Source organism: Pavona decussata, unplaced genomic scaffold, assembly GCF_977016875.1.
Source record: "Pavona decussata unplaced genomic scaffold, jaPavDecu1.1 SCAFFOLD_102, whole genome shotgun sequence".
In the NCBI taxonomy this organism is placed as follows: domain Eukaryota; kingdom Metazoa; phylum Cnidaria; class Anthozoa; order Scleractinia; family Agariciidae; genus Pavona; species Pavona decussata.
In genome coordinates, this window is record NW_028145517.1 from 5,324,964 (window position 1) to 5,345,452 (window position 20,489).

The 20,489-nt window shown below is 38.3% G+C and overlaps 2 protein-coding genes across 7 annotated transcripts in view; one reads left to right on the forward strand and one right to left on the reverse strand.

Annotated features, from left to right (window-relative positions):
• LOC146471828 (inverted formin-2-like) overlaps positions 1 to 11,671 on the forward strand; it is a 38,248-nt gene extending 26,577 nt beyond the window's left edge. For 5 of the 6 annotated variants that reach the window (XM_085120392.1, XM_085120393.1, XM_085120390.1 and 2 more), the window contains exons 7-17: positions 144 to 205; positions 414 to 516; positions 986 to 1,071; positions 1,711 to 1,811; positions 2,400 to 2,470; positions 2,577 to 2,684; positions 2,787 to 2,857; positions 3,251 to 3,371; positions 3,835 to 3,999; positions 4,751 to 5,015; positions 8,066 to 11,671. In XM_085120392.1, coding sequence (XP_084976518.1) covers positions 144 to 205; positions 414 to 516; positions 986 to 1,071; positions 1,711 to 1,811; positions 2,400 to 2,470; positions 2,577 to 2,684; positions 2,787 to 2,857; positions 3,251 to 3,371; positions 3,835 to 3,999; positions 4,751 to 5,015; positions 8,066 to 9,771 — 2,859 coding nt within the window. In that variant the 3' untranslated portion in view covers positions 9,772 to 11,671. The remainder of the gene's footprint in view (positions 1 to 143; positions 206 to 413; positions 517 to 985; positions 1,072 to 1,710; positions 1,812 to 2,399; positions 2,471 to 2,576; positions 2,685 to 2,786; positions 2,858 to 3,250; positions 3,372 to 3,834; positions 4,000 to 4,750; positions 5,016 to 8,065) is intronic. The other variant, XM_085120395.1, reaches the window with a different exon arrangement.
• Positions 11,672 to 12,692: 1,021 nt separating this feature from the next.
• LOC146471829 (uncharacterized) lies at positions 12,693 to 17,943 on the reverse strand. The gene is made up of 2 exons (XM_085120396.1): positions 17,589 to 17,943; positions 12,693 to 14,406 (listed from the first exon to the last, which is right to left on the reverse strand). Exons 1-2 carry the CDS (start codon positions 17,801 to 17,803, stop codon positions 13,548 to 13,550), a joined length of 1,074 nt encoding a protein of 357 aa, XP_084976522.1. The 5' UTR covers positions 17,804 to 17,943; the 3' UTR covers positions 12,693 to 13,547.
• Between the last annotated feature and the right edge of the window lie 2,546 nt (positions 17,944 to 20,489).

Consider the following 20,489-nt stretch of genomic DNA (forward strand, 5'->3'; position numbering starts at 1 on the left):
GCGTCTGAATCAAAAGGCGGGATTTTCGTGATTTGGGCCGACCTTAATTTGAATTAAGTTCGGCTCATGAAAAGTTCGGCGTCTGAACTAGGCCTTTGTTATTAATATTTTGAACATTAACATTTATTTTATTGCTTTTCTAGGTTACTCTCCTTGATCCGAAGAGGAGTCTTAACGTTAACATTTTTATGAAGCAGTTCAAAAAGTGAGTATTTTCTTCATCTAGACTTCGTGCACCCCTCTTTTGTTTTCTGTCAACATTGTGGTCCAAGACGAAAGTCGCCTGCTACATTTATCCTCTTTCTCTCCATTTCAAACTAAAAGTACATTAAATGGTGATGGACGGGAGAGATAACTATTTGTATTTCAATACATTGACTTTGTTTCTTTTCTTTTCCTTTTTTATTTTTCAGAACCAATGAACAAATCGTGGAGATTATCAGCAAAGGGGACAGCAAGGCGTTCGACGTCGACGTTCTCAAAGCGTTCATTAAACTTCTACCAGATAACACTGAGGTAAGTATAAATACAGCGCTTGTAAGCAAACTCAAGCTGTTTGCCTGTTGAAAAAGTAGATCACTACTTAGAGCAAACGATAAAAACCTGTAAACGTTTGTATAAAATTGAGCTTTATTAAAGTTAACACAAATCGTCGTAAAGTGTTGCCAATGCACAAAAGATCTGGTCAGACTGAATTGAACTCAAACCGATGCACAGTCAGAATCAGTTTAGAAATGTTGGTGTTTGAGAACTGGGGAGAGGAAATCCGGAGAACTTAAGAAAAACCCCACAAAGGTGGAAACTGGCAAAGCCAGACGAGTTTCAAGACACAAATGAGAGTGTGTTCGGTTCTCAAACCAACGATATATTGCTAAACGAGCGTCTAATACACTGCGGGAAAACCTGTTCCCAGCGTGCTGCTCTTCTTAACAGAGGCAAAGCAACTCCATTTTGTATATAACAATGTTTTTATTTGTACCTTTAGAAAGAAATGCTCAAAGGTTTCTCTGGAGACAAGAAGCAGCTGGGATCAGCAGAGAAGTTTCTACTGGCTGTCATCTCCATTCCCGGGTATGATAAGCCTTGTTATTTATTTATTTATCTATTTATTTATTTATTTATTTATTTATTTATCTATCTATCTATCTATCTATCTATCTATCTATTTATTTATTTATTTATTTATTTATCTGTTTGTTTGTTTATTTATTTATTTGTTGTTTTCGTTTTAGTCTCAACCATCTTAGAGGTTTTGCACGAAAATTAGTTCTTAATCACCTTTGAAGCGCATCAAGTGCACCTCAGACTCGACTTGGGTCATGGGGGTGGGGGGCGTGTGCGGGCTTATTTCCCGAACAGCGACTGCTAATCGAGCTCACGCGTACCATTGTTGTACAGGCTATAGCAACATTTGACAGCACCTTAGCCCTGTCTTTGATAACAATCAAATCTGAATTCCCTTCTAATCGATCAAAGACCGCCTTTACAACGTTTGACGTATGTCAAAAGTGAGATGTAAAGGCAATTTTTCTTGATTTTGTCTTATATAACTGTGAACAAGTGAGCGAAGAGAAATATGTGACTCAAGGGCTAATGGGGTGATGGTTCCTGTCGTCTCTTTGCCTTCCACCGTTCGTCGATTTGTTTTCGACCTCTCCTCTGCCAAAGAGCCTGTTCACAGTGTTATTATTTCCTCCCGTTTGCTTACAGATATAGCCTTCGCCTTGAAGCAATGTTGCAAAAGGAGGAGTTCCAACTCACCCTTGATACCATTGAACCGAGTATTGAAGCCTTGAAGGGAGCGATGAAAGGTGTGTGTGTTTGCTATACATGGAGGCTTTCATTGTAATTCACATTGAAAAAGTCTAAAATTTTATTTGGTAGCGGATAATGTGTTGCCAAACAAAAAAACACTGCAGAAAAATTCTGCTCAGTAGCTTGAACAATTAAATTGTCAGTATTTTAATCAGATTTCGTCCACAGACTTGAAAGCTATTGGCTTGCACAAAACGCAGGCACAGTAAACGGCACCGCAGGGGAATACTGCTCGATAGCTTTCATTAGAATGTTAACACCTTAAGATTTTATCCACTGACTCAAAAGGTAGTTCCTTAACAGCATAATAAACAGCACTACAGGAAAGTATTTTTCAATGACGCTAATTAAAGTAGCCACACTTTAGGATTTCGCTCCCGTACTCAAAAGTTAGAATCGTCTTGATCTTGTACAACATAACAAACAGAACCGCAGGAAAGTATTTTTCAATCCACAGACGTAAACGCGAAATAAATAGCACAACAGGAAAGTGCAGCTCAGGAGCTCTCATTTTTAGGTTTTTTGTCCACAGAATCAAAAATAATGTAATATTGGTCTCATTTCTTTCTTTCCTTATTCTTTAGATATTCTTCAAAGTGAGATTCTTCCCGAAGTTCTTCAGTTGATTCTGATTATTGGTAATTTCTTGAACTCTGTAAGTAACGCTTTCTCTCCGATATAATTTTCTCTGAGCTGTGTGCTTGTGAACCACAGGAATAGCAACGTTCTTTTTCCATCTGATCCTGTCTTTCTTGCCACAGGGCGGGTATGCAGGGAACGCCGTCGCTTTTAAGATCAACTCACTTCTGAAGATCGTGGACACGAGAGCCAACAAACCTCGCATGAACCTAATGCATTTCTTAGTTCACGTAAGTTAGTTCAGCTTTGAGATTATTCATTTTATTTTCATTTTATTTTCTCTTGCTTCTGTGACAACAAGAGACGCTGACAAATGTGTTTCCGCCTTTCAGGTCGCTGAAGAGAAGCGCGAAGAAGTGCTGAAATTCCCGGACGACATGACTCATCTAGACAAGGCTGTGAAGTAAGTTTTCTAATTACCAAACCAAAGCCTAGGTCATCAATGTTAGCCAATCACGAAAAACAAATAAAGGGACGAGGCAACCAAAACTCGAAGCAAGAAAGTACAAGCTTTGCCAAGCGCAGAAAAAACATGCAAGCGGTCATTAACGCGGGAAGCTGCAAAGTGCGCGAAAACATGCAACAGTTGCCAAGGGCGGGAAAGCGTGCAACAGTTGCCAAGGGCGAGGAAGCGTGCAACAGTTGACAAGCGCGGGAAAACATGCGTTCGGTGAACTCGGCAAACTGTGCGAAGCTCTGGAAAACATCAGGCCCGAGTGATGTTTACGTTTGTGTGCGCTACATTTGACGAATGTACCTTCATTTTATTTGCTTCTCTGTTTTTATTCTATTTTAGGTTATCTATAGACAACATCACAGAGGAAGTGAAAACTCTAAAGTCCAAGATAAAAGAACTCGACAAGGCGATGAAAACCGGACCGAAAGACGTTTCAGCGCAGTTTTCAGATTATATCGAGGTACAGTGTTTTTGTTTATCTCTCTGTTGTTGATTCCTTAAACAAAACACTTTGCTGCACGTGGTTACGAGAGTTGGTTTACGGAAAGCTGATGAAATGTTAGTGGAGACTGGCGATGAGGAGGGAGAAATACCTCCATCGCTTCATTCTGGAGAAACTCAAGCTCGGAGTAGAACAGACCTTAGGGGACGTTTCGTTAGATCGGACATGGAGGGTTTATTGGAGTTTTCGCTTTGCCTAGAGGGATAGTAAACAGTGGTAGAGATCAAGTTTGACAGAACATAACAGGTCGTTTCATGTTAAGTTCAGTTGATCATCCTTGGCAACTAGGAGAATTTTGCGAAGGATCCTCGAAGGATACAATATTACCATTAATGTATAAGAAACTCAATTTTCAACTTTCCCGTCTAAATCGTGAAATATTAATACAAATCTGATTTTTCTTTCATCACTTTATTTCCAGACCGCCGCAAAAAAGGTCAAAGAACTTGATGACGGCCTCAGCGAGATTCACACTCTGACAAAACAACTGGCGCTGTATTTTTGCGAGGACGAGGGAAAGCTAAAACTGCAGGAACTGTTATGTTTATTCAAGACCTTCTGTGATCAGCTGGTCAAAGCTAAGAAGGTAACATGAACCTTGAATTAGTTTGATGTACAAGGCGTTTATTTTATAATTATTGTTGCTCAATTGGCTCTGAAAGATACGTAGGTTTCCCCTTTCTTTTTTGATTTCAGTAACCCTTGCTCAGATTTTCTTTTCCCACATAGTCGTTTACCATCCTTAAGAAATCACAGTTTTCGGACTATCCCGAGATGCGCAGAACGTATGCGCAGTAACAAAAGAGGCACCGTCCTTGTTGACTGCTTAATCATTAAATTATCTTATTTGGTCGAATTATTCAAAAGTTGCATTTGTAAGGACAGCATTCGAGTTAGTTTAAAGAAAGAATGGAAATTTACCGTCGAGTATTCACGTTTTCCTTAAAAGTCTGAATGTGATCCTGCCACACTATTGGTGTGATGAAGAAAAGCAAAGGAATGTACTAAGACTAAGCACGTGCGGAGCCACTGTTTTTCTTATTAAACTTGCTTTACGTGATGTTGTCGTGGCCGTCGCCCCTCGTGGTTGCCTTACGTTTTCTATTTTAAGGAAAGGTCGTGCGCTGATCGGCTTAAGTTTCGAAGAAAGGAAAACAATAAATTTTAAATAGCCACGAGATACAGCCTTGATTGATGGAATATTTCCAGTAATTAATTGATTTCCAGTTGTTGAGTGATTGGTAGAATGCGTTCCAGTGCATTTGAAACTGTAAATTTTCAATTTATGTTATTGATTTAATGTATTAAATAGTGGTACACTTTCCCTTTTCTTTAAGGAAAACGAACAATTTCGTATTCAAGAAGAGAGACGGAAGGTGCGCGAGAAAAAAAGACAAGAAGAAGCAGAGCGAAACGCTAAGGCAGGTGGAGTGACAAAGAAAGGCAAACCACGTCCATTGGACGAGGAACAGGAGGGGTGCATTGTCGACCGGCTTCTGGGTGAAATCCGGAAAGGGTTCCCCCTGCGAAAGAGCTCCAAGAATACCCCATCTGGGATCAAATCGGCATCTCCCAGAACGAGGCTGAGTCAAGAAGGAGGAGGTAAAGCTAAAAAGGGAAAGGATGAGATCCAAAAGTTCTCGAGTCCGGCCAAGATAGGCGCTAAGCTAAACTCCACGGACGGGGAGGAAAATCGACTAGTGTTGAAGAGAAATCTTGACGGACCGTCCCTTCCAATTGCGTAGAGTTTTGGTATCTCAGTATTAGCACAGGCTTTCCTCTTTAAAGGACCTTTTAGAACAGGAACAGGCGTAATTCCTAGACGAAAATAATTAAATTTGGTGAGTTTAGATTGGCTTTGCTCAGTGAAAATGTTTAGCCAAATGTTAAACTCCAAGTATTATTTGAAATGGAATACAGTATGTAATTTTCAACGTTTATAAATTTGGCAAAAACATTCAGGTGGGATTGTTAATTGAAGTAAGAAGGCCTGCATTTTCAATGCGCTGAATTCATTTTTCTATTTTTTATAAGTCGAATTAGCAATTGCAGAGTCTATTTGGACGTTAAAAATGATCGATTTTGCAAAGTTTTTCATTCAATGAAGTTGCAAAAAAATAGGAGTTTTATTATAGAATTTTGTAACGGAAATTTCTTGTCGCTTACTGCCTATTTCAGGCCAAGACATGTTTTTGCACATACCTTTTTTTGACAAGTGGCCTATCATAGACCCTACCATGTTCATTTTGTCTTTCCATTGTGCTTAATTATTTATTGTAAGTTTTTCTACTGTAGATATATATTTTTTGAGAAATGCCTCAATAATGTCAAAAACATATGCTTATATATTTTTTGGTAAAGTTTATACTTTTGATTAAAACTGTAGAGGATTGCTGTTAATTTGAGAATACCATGGTTTATTTATTTTGATTAAAAATAGAAGTGGTCGCTCATCTCCGTGGCTTTGCGTTTTGATCGAGTAATCTTCGGTTATTATCGGTGTTTTGATCGGGTAATCTTCGGTTATTATCGGCGTTTTGATCGGGTAATTTTCGGTTATTATTGGAATGTTCCGAAATTTCAAGAATAAGTCAAAAGATTCTTAAACAAAGTTTTGCATATTTAAGTATTTCTCAAGTTGGCAAGGAAAGTGTTCAATGTCTTTTGCTTTTAACCTTTCATGTAATATGAAAGGACTCTGAATCTATTTATTGAAAACAAAACAATATCACACGATAATTAACTTAAAGATATTGATCGATTTTCTTGGCAGATATTAACAATATTTAATATCTTATTCATCCCTCTCGAACTTAAACTCCATACACCCTTCATACCAACTTGTAACTGACCCTCCCTTTTTAGAAATTTCTTTTGATAAAAAGAACATGAGAAATGTTAGGATATATTTATTTATCGCTTAAAATATACGCTGTTTAAGAAAATTGAGCGAATCCCTTGAGACATCGCTATATTGCCTGCGGCAAATTTACTGTGTTTACGTCTTCTAGATCTTATCAATCGGATATTTTGAACGGTTTTTTTCTTTTTAAATTAGCCAAGTGATTAAACATCGATTAATCAGGCAAAGTGTTAATTTCTTGGCGCTTTCGTCTTTCTATTTATCCCACCCAGTTGGCCGCAATTCCTTTTTGCTTACGTAAATACAACCAACGTAATGCAAACTAATTGAATATAATAATATTTGATTGACTTTCTGAAGTGGGTGATACTTGGAGCAATTTCCTGAGTTAAAACTTCCTTGCATAAGTTAGATCTGTCTTGTTTTCGCAACTTCAAGTCTTGTTTATGTAACTCAGTTTGAAAGGTCAATCTTATGATAACACTTCTTTGAACCATGCTAAAAATATCATGTGTTTGTTTCCAAATTATTTCACGTTTAGCCAAGCGCGAAATATTTGCGTTGAAGGCAAATCTTGAGTCGAGAATTATTAAATCTCTCCGAAATACTTTTAATAGTTTTCTTTCTTGTCTATTCAAGATTTTGCCTAGCAAAGAGAATGTTGAAGTTGCATGGCGAAACGGCGTTTCCTACGCATGCAACAATTATTTAAGTTTAGCATGGTGTATTTCCTTAGGGTTCCGAACCAGGCTACTTTTCGTCTCTTACCAGTATAGAATTTACTTTATGATCGTCAGCACTCACTGACAGCGTTTCATAAAAGTTTGAAAAGCACAATATGCATTGCGTTGAATTTGATCGCAACAAACTAAATGAACAAAGATCGAACAGAAGTAATCCTTTTTTTTTTTCGATAGTTAGAGTGGTAATGGGGAGACCCTTTAAGGTTTTTTCGCATGGAAACGAGGCTATAATCACGTGAAAGACCTAAACCTTGCACGTGGCTGTTACGTGAGGGTTGGTCTCAACTGTTAGCTATGCCAAAACGTGTGAACCCACGCATTCTTTAAGCTTCATTACAGCTTTTAGAGGTCCCTTCCGTTAACCACTTTTGTGATGGCCTCCCGCCTGAAGTGTTCGACAACATGTTTCAATATGCTAGTAATATACATGACTACAACACAAGATATGCAGCTAAGCATAAGCTTTATAAGCCGAACGTACGAACTAATGTAGGCAAACAATTAATCTCCTTCATGGCAACCGATATTTGGAAAGACCTTCCAACTCGTTCAAAAAAACTCATACAAAGTGTGTCTGCTTTTCCGAAACAAATTATACGTTATTTACTGTCAGATCAACAAATGAACTAATTTTCTTTTATGCTAACCTCGTAACATAAGTTAACATTTTACAATTAATAAGTTCTTCCTTCCTTTTGCTTTTTCATTTTTTTTTTCTTTTTTGCCTTTTTTGCCTGCTATCTAGAACCTAAATTAGCCAGGGAGCTAACAAGATAACCAAATGGTTCATTTAGCTTCCTTGCTTGCACATTATTTTAACTAATAATTAATTTAATTCTATGTATTACACAACAAGATTGTAAGAATCAACTATGTACATTAAAAAAAGCACAAATAAAGATTATTATTATTATTATTATTATTATTATTATTATTATTATTATGTTGGCATCCTCATTAAAGTTTACCCTCAACTAAAAAGACCAAAAGGTTAATTATGTTTGTGACAATTGATTAATCTTTTATTTATTTGTTTTTATTTTTAGGCTCTAAAGAGTTCATTATTCCGGAGGTTGACGAGAACGCGCCTGTGTCGGCCAACTCGAGCAAGATGCTTGTGGACGGAGACGAGAGAGGTAAAACACAGCTGGACCACAAGGTGGCCACAGGAAATAGAGAAATATCGCAGAAACTCGAAATGGAACCTGTTAACGAGACAAAAGCACCAGCTGTAAACAGTTTAGAAGGAAGCGCGGGAACTTTAACACGCGAGCAAAGTGATTTTCCCACATCCAAAATAGAACAGAATAAACGTGATGTTCTTTCTGTGATAACTGAAAGTAAATCAGAAGAAGATGTAGCGAATCAAACACAGGAAGAACAGAGCAAACAGGTCAGGGAAGTGGAATCTTCAAAAGACACGCATAATTTTGATAAACACACTCACGCACCGGCTGGAGTACACCTTGCTGACAAAACTGGTGATTTAGTTATCGTAAACGGAGTTCATGAAGATCTATTTTCCACGGAAGCAATTCAAAATAGAAATGACAAAGCGAGGCCAGAGCTTGTAACAGTGAAAGAAGGATATAGTTTAGCTGCACCAAAACAAAAAGTAATTCTTGCTAATGAAGAACAGAATTGTGCAGAATTAAATGGCACTTGTAATGAAAAGGGCATTGGACAGCGCGAAGACGACTCCAGAGGACAACAAAGAACAGTTGATGTCAACAATGGCTTGTTTCCATTGGATTCGACGAATAAACGAGGAACAGGACCAAAACAAAATAAAAACGACAATATTGTTGGCAGTTTCACTTCATCAACTCCAATTAAGGATTCACATGACAAATTACAAACTTCTTTAGCATTATCAGATATTCCTCTGGATTTTGAACAGTTAGATGCTAGCTCTGGAAAAGACAACAGCTTAAACTCTTCAGTTATTTCACCGGAACGAGAACCCACGAATAACAAGGTGAATGAAATCGAAAAATGCGGGAAACCAGAGACTGTGAACCAATCACACAGCGTTGAGAAGTCACATGATGACGCAGATGACAGCCTTTGGGTTCTTCAAGTTCCGCGAGATGAAGAGAAGGGATTAAGAAAAAGAAACGAAGAGAAAAAAAGAAATAACGAAAACAAACGCAAGAGAAGAACAGAAAATGGCGGGGAGCCAGAGCGAGTGATACCGCGAGTGATAGTGGACCCAAGCGACGTTTTCGAGCAAAATGAAAAAGACAGTTTGGAAGAACCAAAGGAACAACATAGAGAAAGAAATGACAGTGAAGACGAAGATGAAGATGAAAAGCCAAGAAAAAGACGAGCAAGCGAGCCAGACGTCAGGTTTGAGCCACTGAGTCCGTTAATGGAAGATCGAGAATCAAACAACACGTTTTTGAATCCTTCTTCTGCTCAGTCTGCTAAAGTTAAAAGGAACAAATCGCTGGTAGCGCGCGGAATTTCGAAAATGTTCGGTGGCAAACGCAAGTACAAAGTGGACAAAGAAGAAAAAGACGTTTCTCCTGTCACTGAGGATTCTGATATCAACACAACGCAGGATGAATTTGAATTCAAGGAGAATCGCAAAGAAAAGAAGAAGAAATTGAAGAAGTACAAAGGAGAGAAGAAGAAGGAACCGCAATCAGCTGAAGGCGGAGACTACAAGAGTCCATCTCGTAAATTTGGCGGTCTATTTTCTCGAGGGAAAAAGAAAGAGAAAAATTTCAACCAAACCGATATGAAATAACTTTGCCTTCTCAATTCTGCAAATTAGTTACGCTACTCGCATATCCCATTCGAACTTTAGTTTGTTAAGTTTTTAATACCGTGACCGCTAGAGCCTTAACAGAAAAGTGTATTCAACGCCTAGACTGACTTTTAATTTTATCAAGCCACTTTTGATTCAAGCTTAGATAACCCAAGAGGCTGATAGAACTCGCGCTTAACACGAGTCCTCACAACTTGTATAAACAAGCGCGGGAAAAAATCACTTCGCTTCCAAGTGGTTGAAAAAAAGCACCCTTGCCCTGACTGTGTTAGATTGCAGTGCACAAGCTTTTGTGAATTTAAGATTATTTTTGGAGTTGTAGAAAAGAGAGGAAATTAGTTCTAACAACCTACAGTGCATATGCACGATTTTTAGTTAACTAACCGAAAAATTCATAAAGTAAGTCCAGAGGAGAGATGTTGCCTTTCGTGTCATTCATAGTAAAATCCTGAAATTATAAACACTCGCCGATTAATTCATAACTTCTGCTTTAGGTCTGATCAGTCATACAATATATTTCAGTTGCTTTCCAATGTAATTCAATGCAATAATAGGAATCCAATCTGTACTCTGTTCGATTTTTATTCCATTTACCTTTCAAACTAAAGTATGTTATTTACTCGGGGGTACCCTAAAACTTTGGCTTATATATGGGAGTACCCCCCCACCCGAAAGTAAGCAACAAGTAAACCCCCCGGGGGGTTACCTGTCGCTTTTCCACTAGTACCATACCTAGGGAATAAGAATCATTCGCTTTTTGAGTACCAATGAAATCCAGTGTCTCTATGCACTGGAGCTAAGCTAAGAACGGATCTCTCTTTAGCGGCTTCACGCTAAGGAGACGTCTGTCAAGTAAACCGAGACATTCCAAACTGATGACGTAGAGCTACTCGTGGTTAGAGATCTGGAGGTTGTAAGTAATCAGTTTAAAAGTTCTTTACTCGATGTCCAGACATGTCTTCCTCTAGAAAAGAGGGGACCACGAAAACAGTTGGGTTTTTTTTGTTTTTGTTTTTGGTGTTCTGAAATTATAAACCGCAATAATAATTTTTTTGGTTTATTTTTGGTAATGTAGAAGAGAAGTGACTGTGTCATACAGAAGAATAAGCGATTTTTTTAATTTCGTGTTGTAACATCTAACTCCGAGTTATCACTCAAACAAATCATAACAGACATAATAACCCAATAAACCTATCAGGATTCCAAACAAATCGGCTTGTATGTGACACCAGGTGCATTAAGCGCACCAGTCTTTTATTTGGTCAGGAAAAAAAGTCAGTCTTTCTTTAAGAAATGAAAGAGCGAAGCAGGGCGCTTTTCAGTTGAGTGTGTCAAGAAGTGCAGGGTACTTAAAGGGGGAGTATCACGCAAATTTGCTTTCATTTCAAAACCCAAAAATGTTTGTCTGTCAGCAGAAACAATGTAATAATTGTCAAGCTTGTTATAAATTATCATCCCAGTGCAATGAAACTGTCGATTAGTGCCTCTGGCAAGTGGCAGAGTAGGCCGGTATGGATTAAAACTTGAAAAATATTACGCTAATCGGTTTTTCAAGTTCTCGCCTTTTCGTTTCCAAAATGCTCTAGAACAGATCACGAGTTGTTCCTTTTAAGAATTGAGTTGATTTCTTTCCTCTCGTCATTCTAGAATTATTTGGCAGCTGATTGAAGGTCTTATTTCATCTCAACAAATGATATCAAAAATGCCATGATACTTCCCCTTCAATACAGTGAGGGACCTGCGAGGAGGTACCTTTGCAGTATGCAAACGGAAATAGACAGTGAACCGAAAATGTAGCAATTAAATCCAAGTATTGGAAAGAGAAGTAAAAATGAGCAGAAATCCCTGGAAGAAAGCACAACTCGACGATTATTGTGAATAGTCCTGCTGTACCATGTGTGAAAGGATTTCTTCTCTAGCATATTTGAAAGGGATACCTTTCGTGATACTGAAGGTGTGGAGACTCCTATGTAACTTAATTGAATTACCCTCTCCCCACCCGGGATTAAAACCGCTCTACATAGCTAATAATTTTTCTAAATCATTTCGTGTAACAGTGTTCAGGTGACTATAGAAATACACTCGTTAAACTATTTGCTCAAGACGCCATCATTTCAAATGTTAATCGTCAATTTTTGAATAAATACATGTCAGATGAAATTGAAAATGAGCAGGATGTAAGGGAGAGATTTCTCGGATATGTTCTTCTTGGACCTTAACCAATCTCCATTTCCGAACACAATATTAGTAATGAACGTATTCGTTCCCTGATCTTCTCTAACTAAAAAAGTCAGTAGGGACTTAGCACAAGACTACTCGCTCTGGGGGTAAGAAATTTTCTGATAGACGTATTTGACAGTAGACCTGTACCTTTCAAAAGCTCCATTTTCACTGAACCCTGATAACCTGAAGCTGCATTGTTTTTTAGGTCTGGGAAAATTATTCTGTTGTTGGTTCTTTTGTTCTCTCGACCAACCATGTAAGACGTTGCAAACGGTGCAGGTCGCCCGTAATTGAGTGGAACGATTATGGTAACGATTTTTTACGGTTTCTAGTCGTTAAAGAAAGCTTTTTTGGAGTCACGATCTGGGACATTGGTCTTTTTGGGGGGTCCAGTTTTGGTCTAATAGGACTCTTCTTTGTTGTTGTTGTTGTTGGGGGGGGGGGAGGTGGGGCCTCATTTGCACTTCTTCGTCACTGCCCTCTCTCCACCCCCTTCTGGATGAATCTTGTACAACAGACAACTCAGCTACTCATAAGTTCTGGGTAAATCATTTGGCTATTATCAATCTCCCGCGCTTGAGGTAAAAACCTGATAAAGACGCTCCAGGCTGTTTGAAAGACAGTCTTGATCATCTACCGATGATCAGATTCGATGCGAGCACAATCCATTCGCTGTATTTCCAGTTAATCAATGACTTTATTAACGTTTCGGGTCTATGCTACAAGATAGCATATCCGTAAGTGACAGGGGGCACTTTAAATAGGGGAAATTCAATACAAACGATCGCTAACAAAGTTCATTAGAAGGTCTGATAACTTTTTTTTTTTTTACAACGTTTCAAAGTTTGCAAAGTGTCTATGTTTCATAACGTAACTATGATATTATTGCTGTTGACGCAAAATAAATACATAATAATTATATCTTTACAACAATTTATAATAACATTCTTTGAATGCATGCAGCACCTTATTAAAAGTCGGACCTTTTACTTTCACATATAAACATAAATTAAAATAATGTAGAAGGTTCCATTTTAGTGCTTCTACTTACATTTGCGTTGAAGTCTATTCCTACTATTTTGGGCCGGGTCCTTCGAAAGCTGATTAACATTAATTCACGATTAAAAGTTAACCGAGGTTTTCATCTCGCTCATTAAAGATGATTTTAAAGGCTCATTTTAAGCTAATGGTAAAGGAAAAGTCTTAGGCAAACTAAGGGACAAAAATCTTTTGGACGATTCGTTACGGATTAGTAAATATACTCAAATCAAAGTTCACGTTAACCCAGGATTAGCTTAATCGGACTTTGAACAACTGGACCCAAGACTATTTTTCATTTTCTGTTCAATACCAACATTGGTAGCAGGAATTTTTATTCTTCCATGTTAAAATTCTGTTCATGGCTAATAACGCAAGCTTGGAGACCACTGTGGAATTTATTCATAAATTTCCGGACATTTAGTATCCATAACGAGTCTTATCAGCCAGTCTACAACACTGTTATCACACGGCTGAGTATTTGAGCGTAGAGTTTACTCATCGCCTAAGTCAATGTCCACAACCAATTGACCTTTCAGTTCAGTAGGTGTTGTGGACTCAAGCGGTAGTATTGATGACGTTTCTTGCTTGAACTTCAAATCTTTTTCCCAGAGAGCGTTTTCGGTGATGTTTATAGATCCCGCCAAGTCGTCTTTCTCCAGCAGAAGATTCTTGATGCCTTCGTTGTTTATGGCAGCGGTCGGCGAGGATTGTTTCGTAGTTTTGCGCGGGATAGGAACAATGATCATCGGAAGACGCGGGAACTTGGAAAATTGGCGGGAAAATTCGGCGAGTGCGTCCCTAAAGAACCACAGGTCCACGGCAGCAAAGAAGACGAGGCTCAGAAAAAAGAACGCCAGCGGCACGTAGGACATTTTCAGCAGCTCGGCCATTGACGTCAAGAATGCGATGACGATGAGAGAGACTGGGACGATTCCCTTGATGATAACAGCAACAATGACGGCCACCGCTGTCCCAATCTTGCGCAGTTTTGATTCTTCTCTAAGGCAGATTACGTGGCGAAAATGTTCTTTTTCGTGCTCGGCGAACGCCAGGCTTCCTTCCACAAACAGGATAACCAATCCCATGATCGTGTTTTGCTCAAACACCAAAATGCTGATGAAAGTTGCCATAGCAACAAGATGGTGAACAAGAAGCGGCTTGTAGTGCAAAATGTCGGTTTTGAAGGTAAGCACTTCCGCGGTTTTGAAAACGTAGTGGCCCAATGCGATGGAAAACACGAGGCAGAATGAGCCGCCATATTCAAAGAAAGGATCTTTAAAGACGTTTGAACTAGTCAACAGAATGAGTCCACATACTGGCATTGTCGGGATAAATATCAGATTGGTAGCACTGAAATAAAGAAACAAAGAAAAATTTTAGAATGGAGAATCAGCAAAAAGAAGAATGTATACCATGTGGCCGCTTCAACAAAACTAAACAAATGCCGCTTTTAAAATGTGCGCGACCACGAATCGCGAGAGGAAAGATAGACGCGCGAAAATTCGATCTGTCGCTTGTCAAAGTTCCCTTCCTTTCTGCTTTGCGCTTTCATGCCGTGATAGATACACTAAAAGTTAATAATAGCGGGGTCTGTGACTTTCAATTTTCTTAACGATTTACCAACGGCATGCTGTAAAAAAAAAAAAAAAAACGAGTCATTTTGCAACTTAGACTGAAAACGGCTAAACTTAGTTTCTGATTAGTTATTTATGTAGCACCAGCCCTTGAACCAAAATAGCTTGTTATTTACTCATACTATATTAAAAGCTGTCTAAACTATAGAAGGCAAGCTGTTTTCTACTGTTCCTCTAGCACGAAACGCGAGAAATGATTCTCTGATATCATGATAAAAATCGCGGATGTTTAAAATTTAATATGGTTTACGACAAAAATACACAACGATTCGTTCAATTTGTTTCAGCACACGGCAAATTACAGACAACATTTGGACGGGAAGTTGTAAAAACCGTAAGTGTTTTGGAAGGAAGCAGAAGTTTTCTTTTCAAAAATACGCCAACGTCTTCTGAGACAAATAACTTGAACTGACAATTAACTAGATAAAAGCTTTCCTATGTCTGCCAAGGCTCTATTTTGTCAGTGCCTTTTGTATTTTCATCAAATAAATATTTTCTTGCCGGCAAACGTATTTTTCCCCTATATCGACTTTTATTTGTTTTCTTACGTGCAAAGAGGTGTACGTCAATTCGTGGGAGCACTTGCTTTATTTTATGTTATCAATTCATTAATTTATATATTTTGTTTTTGTTCTCACTGTACGTTAACAACCTTCTCCTGAAGTTTTATATAATTAGCTGGCCAAATTTAATGGCAGAAAATAACAAACTCAAGCTAACAAAAAAGGGAGAGAAATCCTAGCGTTTTCAAATTTTCGCGTATACTGCAAGAAGCTAAGCGACGCTAAAAGTGGACTTAAAATTTGCCGTGGTTAATTAAAAACTAGTTGTTAATCCGTGGGCAAAAACATGTGTTTTCTCATGAATTAAACGCGGACAAAATGGCGTTAATGACGACAAGCGTGGGTATATACAAGGAAATATGAAAATTATCTTCGTAGCTGGTCGCGATGTTGTATTCAGAGTGTTTTCGTTACTATAGCACACTGAGGTAATATTGACTTAAATAGTAGACATTGAATTATTTATAAGTAGCTTTCTTCCTATGGTGCTTTAACCCCACGTGTAATTTACAACAGCTTCATTGCAGGCCGTTTCCAGATTCCGCTTGCTATTGCATGTTAGCGCTTTGATGGATTTCTTTGTGAAAGAAAATATACTTTTTTTCCAGTTTATGTTTAGGAAAATGATTATCATCACTGCATTATCCTTGTATATTAAGTAGGTTTTCACGGATAGAATTTCGCAGTATCAGCTTAAAGGGTAGTGTTCATAGCTGAATCACACCCATTGGAGTTTCGCTCATGTTCCGCTTAATCTTGTGCGGACTGTTAATAGTTCCTCCAGTTCTGTATGCTGACGCAACTTCCTAAACCTGAAACTAAGCTTAAAGTAAACCGTTACAACGCATCAGAAACAGAAAGAGGAAAGCGCGGCATGAAATAGAACGACTACCTGTTTATGTTGATTTACAGACAAGCTTGACTGGTTAAAACTAAACTGGTTGTATGTAGAAGTCACGAAAAATAACCCGGCTGGGATACGAAGAAATTAAAAACAAAAAGTAAGCTAAACTTCAAAACGAGCTCCAAAAACAACAACAAGAAAAAATTCGGTGCGCGCACGGCAGCTAACCGCGTATTTTTTCTTTAAACGGTTTGTAAATAAAAGCGTTGTTAATGCAAAGCCTATTCCTGTCGATTAGACAAAATTCTTGTTCTCCTTACGTTGTTCTTTCTTTTACCGCAAAGCTATATAAAGTTGATATTAGCTCGAGTATGCTTGCTCAGTAGATTCACAGGGAAAACTTCCTGTCGCATTTATAAAGTTTTAAAACATATTTCGCGCAGAATTATTGATCGAAAGCTCCCAGATTCTTCTTTTCGAAGAATTTGTTTCATATTTAAAATAATCTGTTTCCTTTATACAAAGCGTTCTGCATCAACTCTTTCAGAAGTTTATTGGGCCGTGGAAGGTAAATTTCCCTCAGTTCTGACACGAAAGTAAACACGTTCTGAATCCCTTTTGAAACCGAAACCGCTTCAGCATCAACTAACACAAAATTCCCTTGTGGAAGAATTCGATTATATCTTTCGAAAGTTAGTATTGAAACAGCACTTTAAAAAATATATTACAAGTTGTAAGCATGTCTATGGTATTTTCCGCAACAACCCACTGTGTTTCTATGATAAGAACGGAACTCGACTGATGTAAAAACGCTGAAAGGAGTATATTGAAATATATAAAATATCAATTTTCGAGCAAGTACCCTTTTAATTTGTAGGTACTGGTAAATTTTTAACTTTGTTGTGATACATATAGCCGTGTCTCATTTTCAAGAAAGTGTATATTTTTCTCAATAAAACTCATCAATGCGTTAAGTGAACTTTGGGGGAAAATTAACAGACTCGTTGAAATTTTTAATAATTTTTAAAAAGTGCGTTATAACTTAGAAGCATATGGTCGATAGATATGGTTTAAGTTCCTGGCAGAAAGGTTTTCAAATGATTGCCAGATGAAACGAAATATGTTTTAATTTACAGAATATGTTTTGAGTGAATTAACAGCTAAACTGACACCGACTGAATTCTGTTGAACTGACATCTAAGAGAGGTCAAAATCGAGAATTTTCTCCGAATTATTTTTCAAAATTTCTTCCAGCAGATGAATGCATCTTCTAAGGCAGTCTTTAACTCCATTTTCACATTAATTCGTTCTGTATTTAACTGTATTTAACGTTAGATGTAAAAGTTGTGAGGCACAAACCATAACCGGAAGTGACAATAGAAATAAGTGGTACAATAACAGCAAGCGTGTCTTGCCGGTCGAAAAACTTTTCAACCCGGCTGTTATGTTTTAACCTGACAAAAATATTCCATCACATAAAAATATACTTACAATCGCTGACAGAAGGAGGGTATTTCATTGGCGTAATCCTCTCCGAAGTCGTCCTTTCGCCGGCTCTGACAAAAACCTCTCAGAATTGCACGACACAACTTCGGTAAAATTACAGTCCATGCCACGCAAACGTTTATGGTTACTGATGCAATAAAAAGGATTTCTAAACTTTTGTAACTCAGGAACAGAGCTGGAACACTTCCCTCCGTTGTCATCTCGGCCGTGTTCTCGTCTGTGAAAAATTTTGTAAACACGCGCTTTTTATGCGGCGTCCGACTATTTAATGTTTAAAGTGTTCCGCGTTCGCTCGAAGCTGACAGGATTCGCTTCTAGTTGCCAGTTCAACTGATGTGTCACTCCTACGCACGCAGCAACATTTATTCGTCTAAAAGGGGAACTTGAAATCATATTCTAAAAACACCCCATCCGAAAACATCCTTTCTACGAAACCGGAAGCGGATGCTTATGCTTGAATGCTCACTGGATGAATCGGGATTTATTGCAGCGGAAATCGTACGTAACCGAAATTTTTACAGCCAAAAGGCGTGACATATGACTCGTGAATTGCGCGCGGTTTGAAGCCAAGAAATTAAATACTTTTTAAGGACTTAAAATTTTTCCTTACTCCTGGTGAATAATTATTTAATTTCATTACGCAGTGGTTTTATCAAAAACATTCATCAGTCTCTTGGTAATAGCCAGTTGACTCGAAAATTGTTCATTACCCATACCCGACTTCGCCCTCAAATGACAGCCCGAGTATTCGGGAAGTCGAATTATTTTAGTTGCAAATAAGACTTCCTAAGCTATCCCGAGGGGGAGGGGGTTAAGAGTTAATCGGAATGGGCAGTCAGCCATTTTGTTCACCGAGCTGAAATATTACACAACTATTTTAATCCGAAATGGGATCCTGAAAGAAGAGTTTGTTTCTGGTGAATAAGGCGCAACACAGCTGAAAGCAGTTTTAGCCTCTGTTCCATTGTAATTCCGCTCCTTCTCATTCCATGTAGCTACTCAGACATGCACTGGCTCGGACTAATGGAGAAAACTAGTGATTCAAGAGTGATTCTTCGGTTCCGAAGAAGTTTAACGGCATCCAAACGAACTGGGATTTTTTTGGATGTTCTCAGAACTGTCGCGGATGACGAGGCAAAGCAGGTGGGAGTAGGAAGGGGAACAAGGAGGGGGGGAGGGGGTGCTAAATCGCGACGGGCTGTTGTTATTTCATGCTGGACGATTGCTTTATCAGCAATTCCTCCAACACATGCACTCGGCCTTACAAAAAACTCACAGCATTTTTTATACTGGGATGCAAGGATGGCGCAGTGGTTAAAGCACTCGCCTGCCACCAATGTGGCTCTTGATCTATTCCTGTATTGACGCCTAATGTGGGTTGAATTTAAATAAACCGAACAAGTGATTGCAGAGATGACACTTCTACGGCAAAGGGTAATTTAATGTCAGCCCTGCGATCAGTTTGGTTTATTTACACATACTGGCACGTGCATTTCTGCTACAAGACATCCGAAAACGAAATTTCAGTTTATTTGTACGACATGTGGGCCCCTGCGCCCAAAGGTTTCAGGTTGTGTTGTAGTTTGTAGTTGGTTCACGTCCCTTCTCCGAAGGTTCTCTCCGGCCGGGCACGCCAGTTTTCTTCCCTTCAGAAAAACCGCCCTTTTAAAATAACTGCTTAATTTAATACTAAGCGAATGATCCGCTATTTCTTTGAAAAATTGGTCCTCTTGAAGCAAAGAAACAGTACAATGTAGTGCACGTTTTTGTTCAAGGAAACGCTTCAGCAAGGGAGATTTTTCTATTGTACTGTTTATATTAATTTTTAGAAAATTGAAAGTCATTCCCCCTAGTCAAACAAGTATGACAGCCACACTTCATTTCCAGAGCATCTGTTTGCGACACTTCATGTTCTGTCAGGAACTGTTAATTAAGAAGTGCGGTAGAACGAAGAAAATCTCGTGGAAACACGAACTGTGTGCGAGTTTTTTCCCTGTTATTTGGAGTTCTCCCAAACTATTCCCTCAGCAGTTTGCAGTTCATAATTAACAGGAGGAGGGGTTGTACCTTGTCTACTAATAATCAAATGTCTTCATTGAAGAAAAGAAGAACAAAGAGGAAAAAGAAGAAAAGGAAGAAGAGGGAAACATGGTAGACCTAGTTTATCGGGAAATTCTATCGAATGGTTTTCATTCATTGAAGCTGAGCAAAAATTCCTTACTTTATTAACACAGAAAAAAAAAAAAGAAAAAATTACAAATAGGAAAACAGTTGTTGATTAATTATAAAAAAAAAAATATTAATTCCCTGCTTTTGAAATCTTGAGTGAAATGAATGCGGGCATCTGACAGGGAGCGCCTTCGGTTGGTATATTTATATTGTATGTTGATATTGCCTTTTATGAATAATTTGTAAAATTTATCGATATCAGCAGATACAAGAAAGCAATGCTCTAAAGATTTCTTTGCTGAACATTTCAATCTTGTGCGCAAAATAACTGTAATGGTGTAGAGAAATTAATTTCGTGCAAAGCGAAGAAACTGTGAGAGGCATTTTCCTGGGTGTCTTCTACATGTAAGGTAACACCATGAGTCCTCCTGTGATGCCTCTGTTCACTTTTCTCGCGAGTATCGAAATTTTCAGAGAAACGCAATATCGATTATATCGAACATTGGTATCGACGGATACAGATAAACCCTCTCAAACAACCAACCAATCAAAACGTGCGTTAAATATAATAATTACATAACACTACTAACATAAGTTAAAGTACACGTCTTTAGTTTCCCGTAAAAATACTCATTTGTTCGCAATGATTAACGACATAGAAAAGGTAATCCCCTTAAAATAATCACTAATCACCCACAACACAGATTAATTAACTTA

Bases quoted from the DNA above. Each gene is read 5' to 3' on its own strand.
- LOC146471829 (XM_085120396.1), bottom strand. From the start codon at position 17,803: ATGACAACGGAGGGAAGTGTTCCAGCTCTGTTCCTGAGTTACAAAAGT. The intron at 14,407-17,588 runs GTAAGTATATTT...TCTTTATTTCAG, and splicing joins CCCTCCTTCTGTCAGCGATT to TGCTACCAATCTGATATTTA.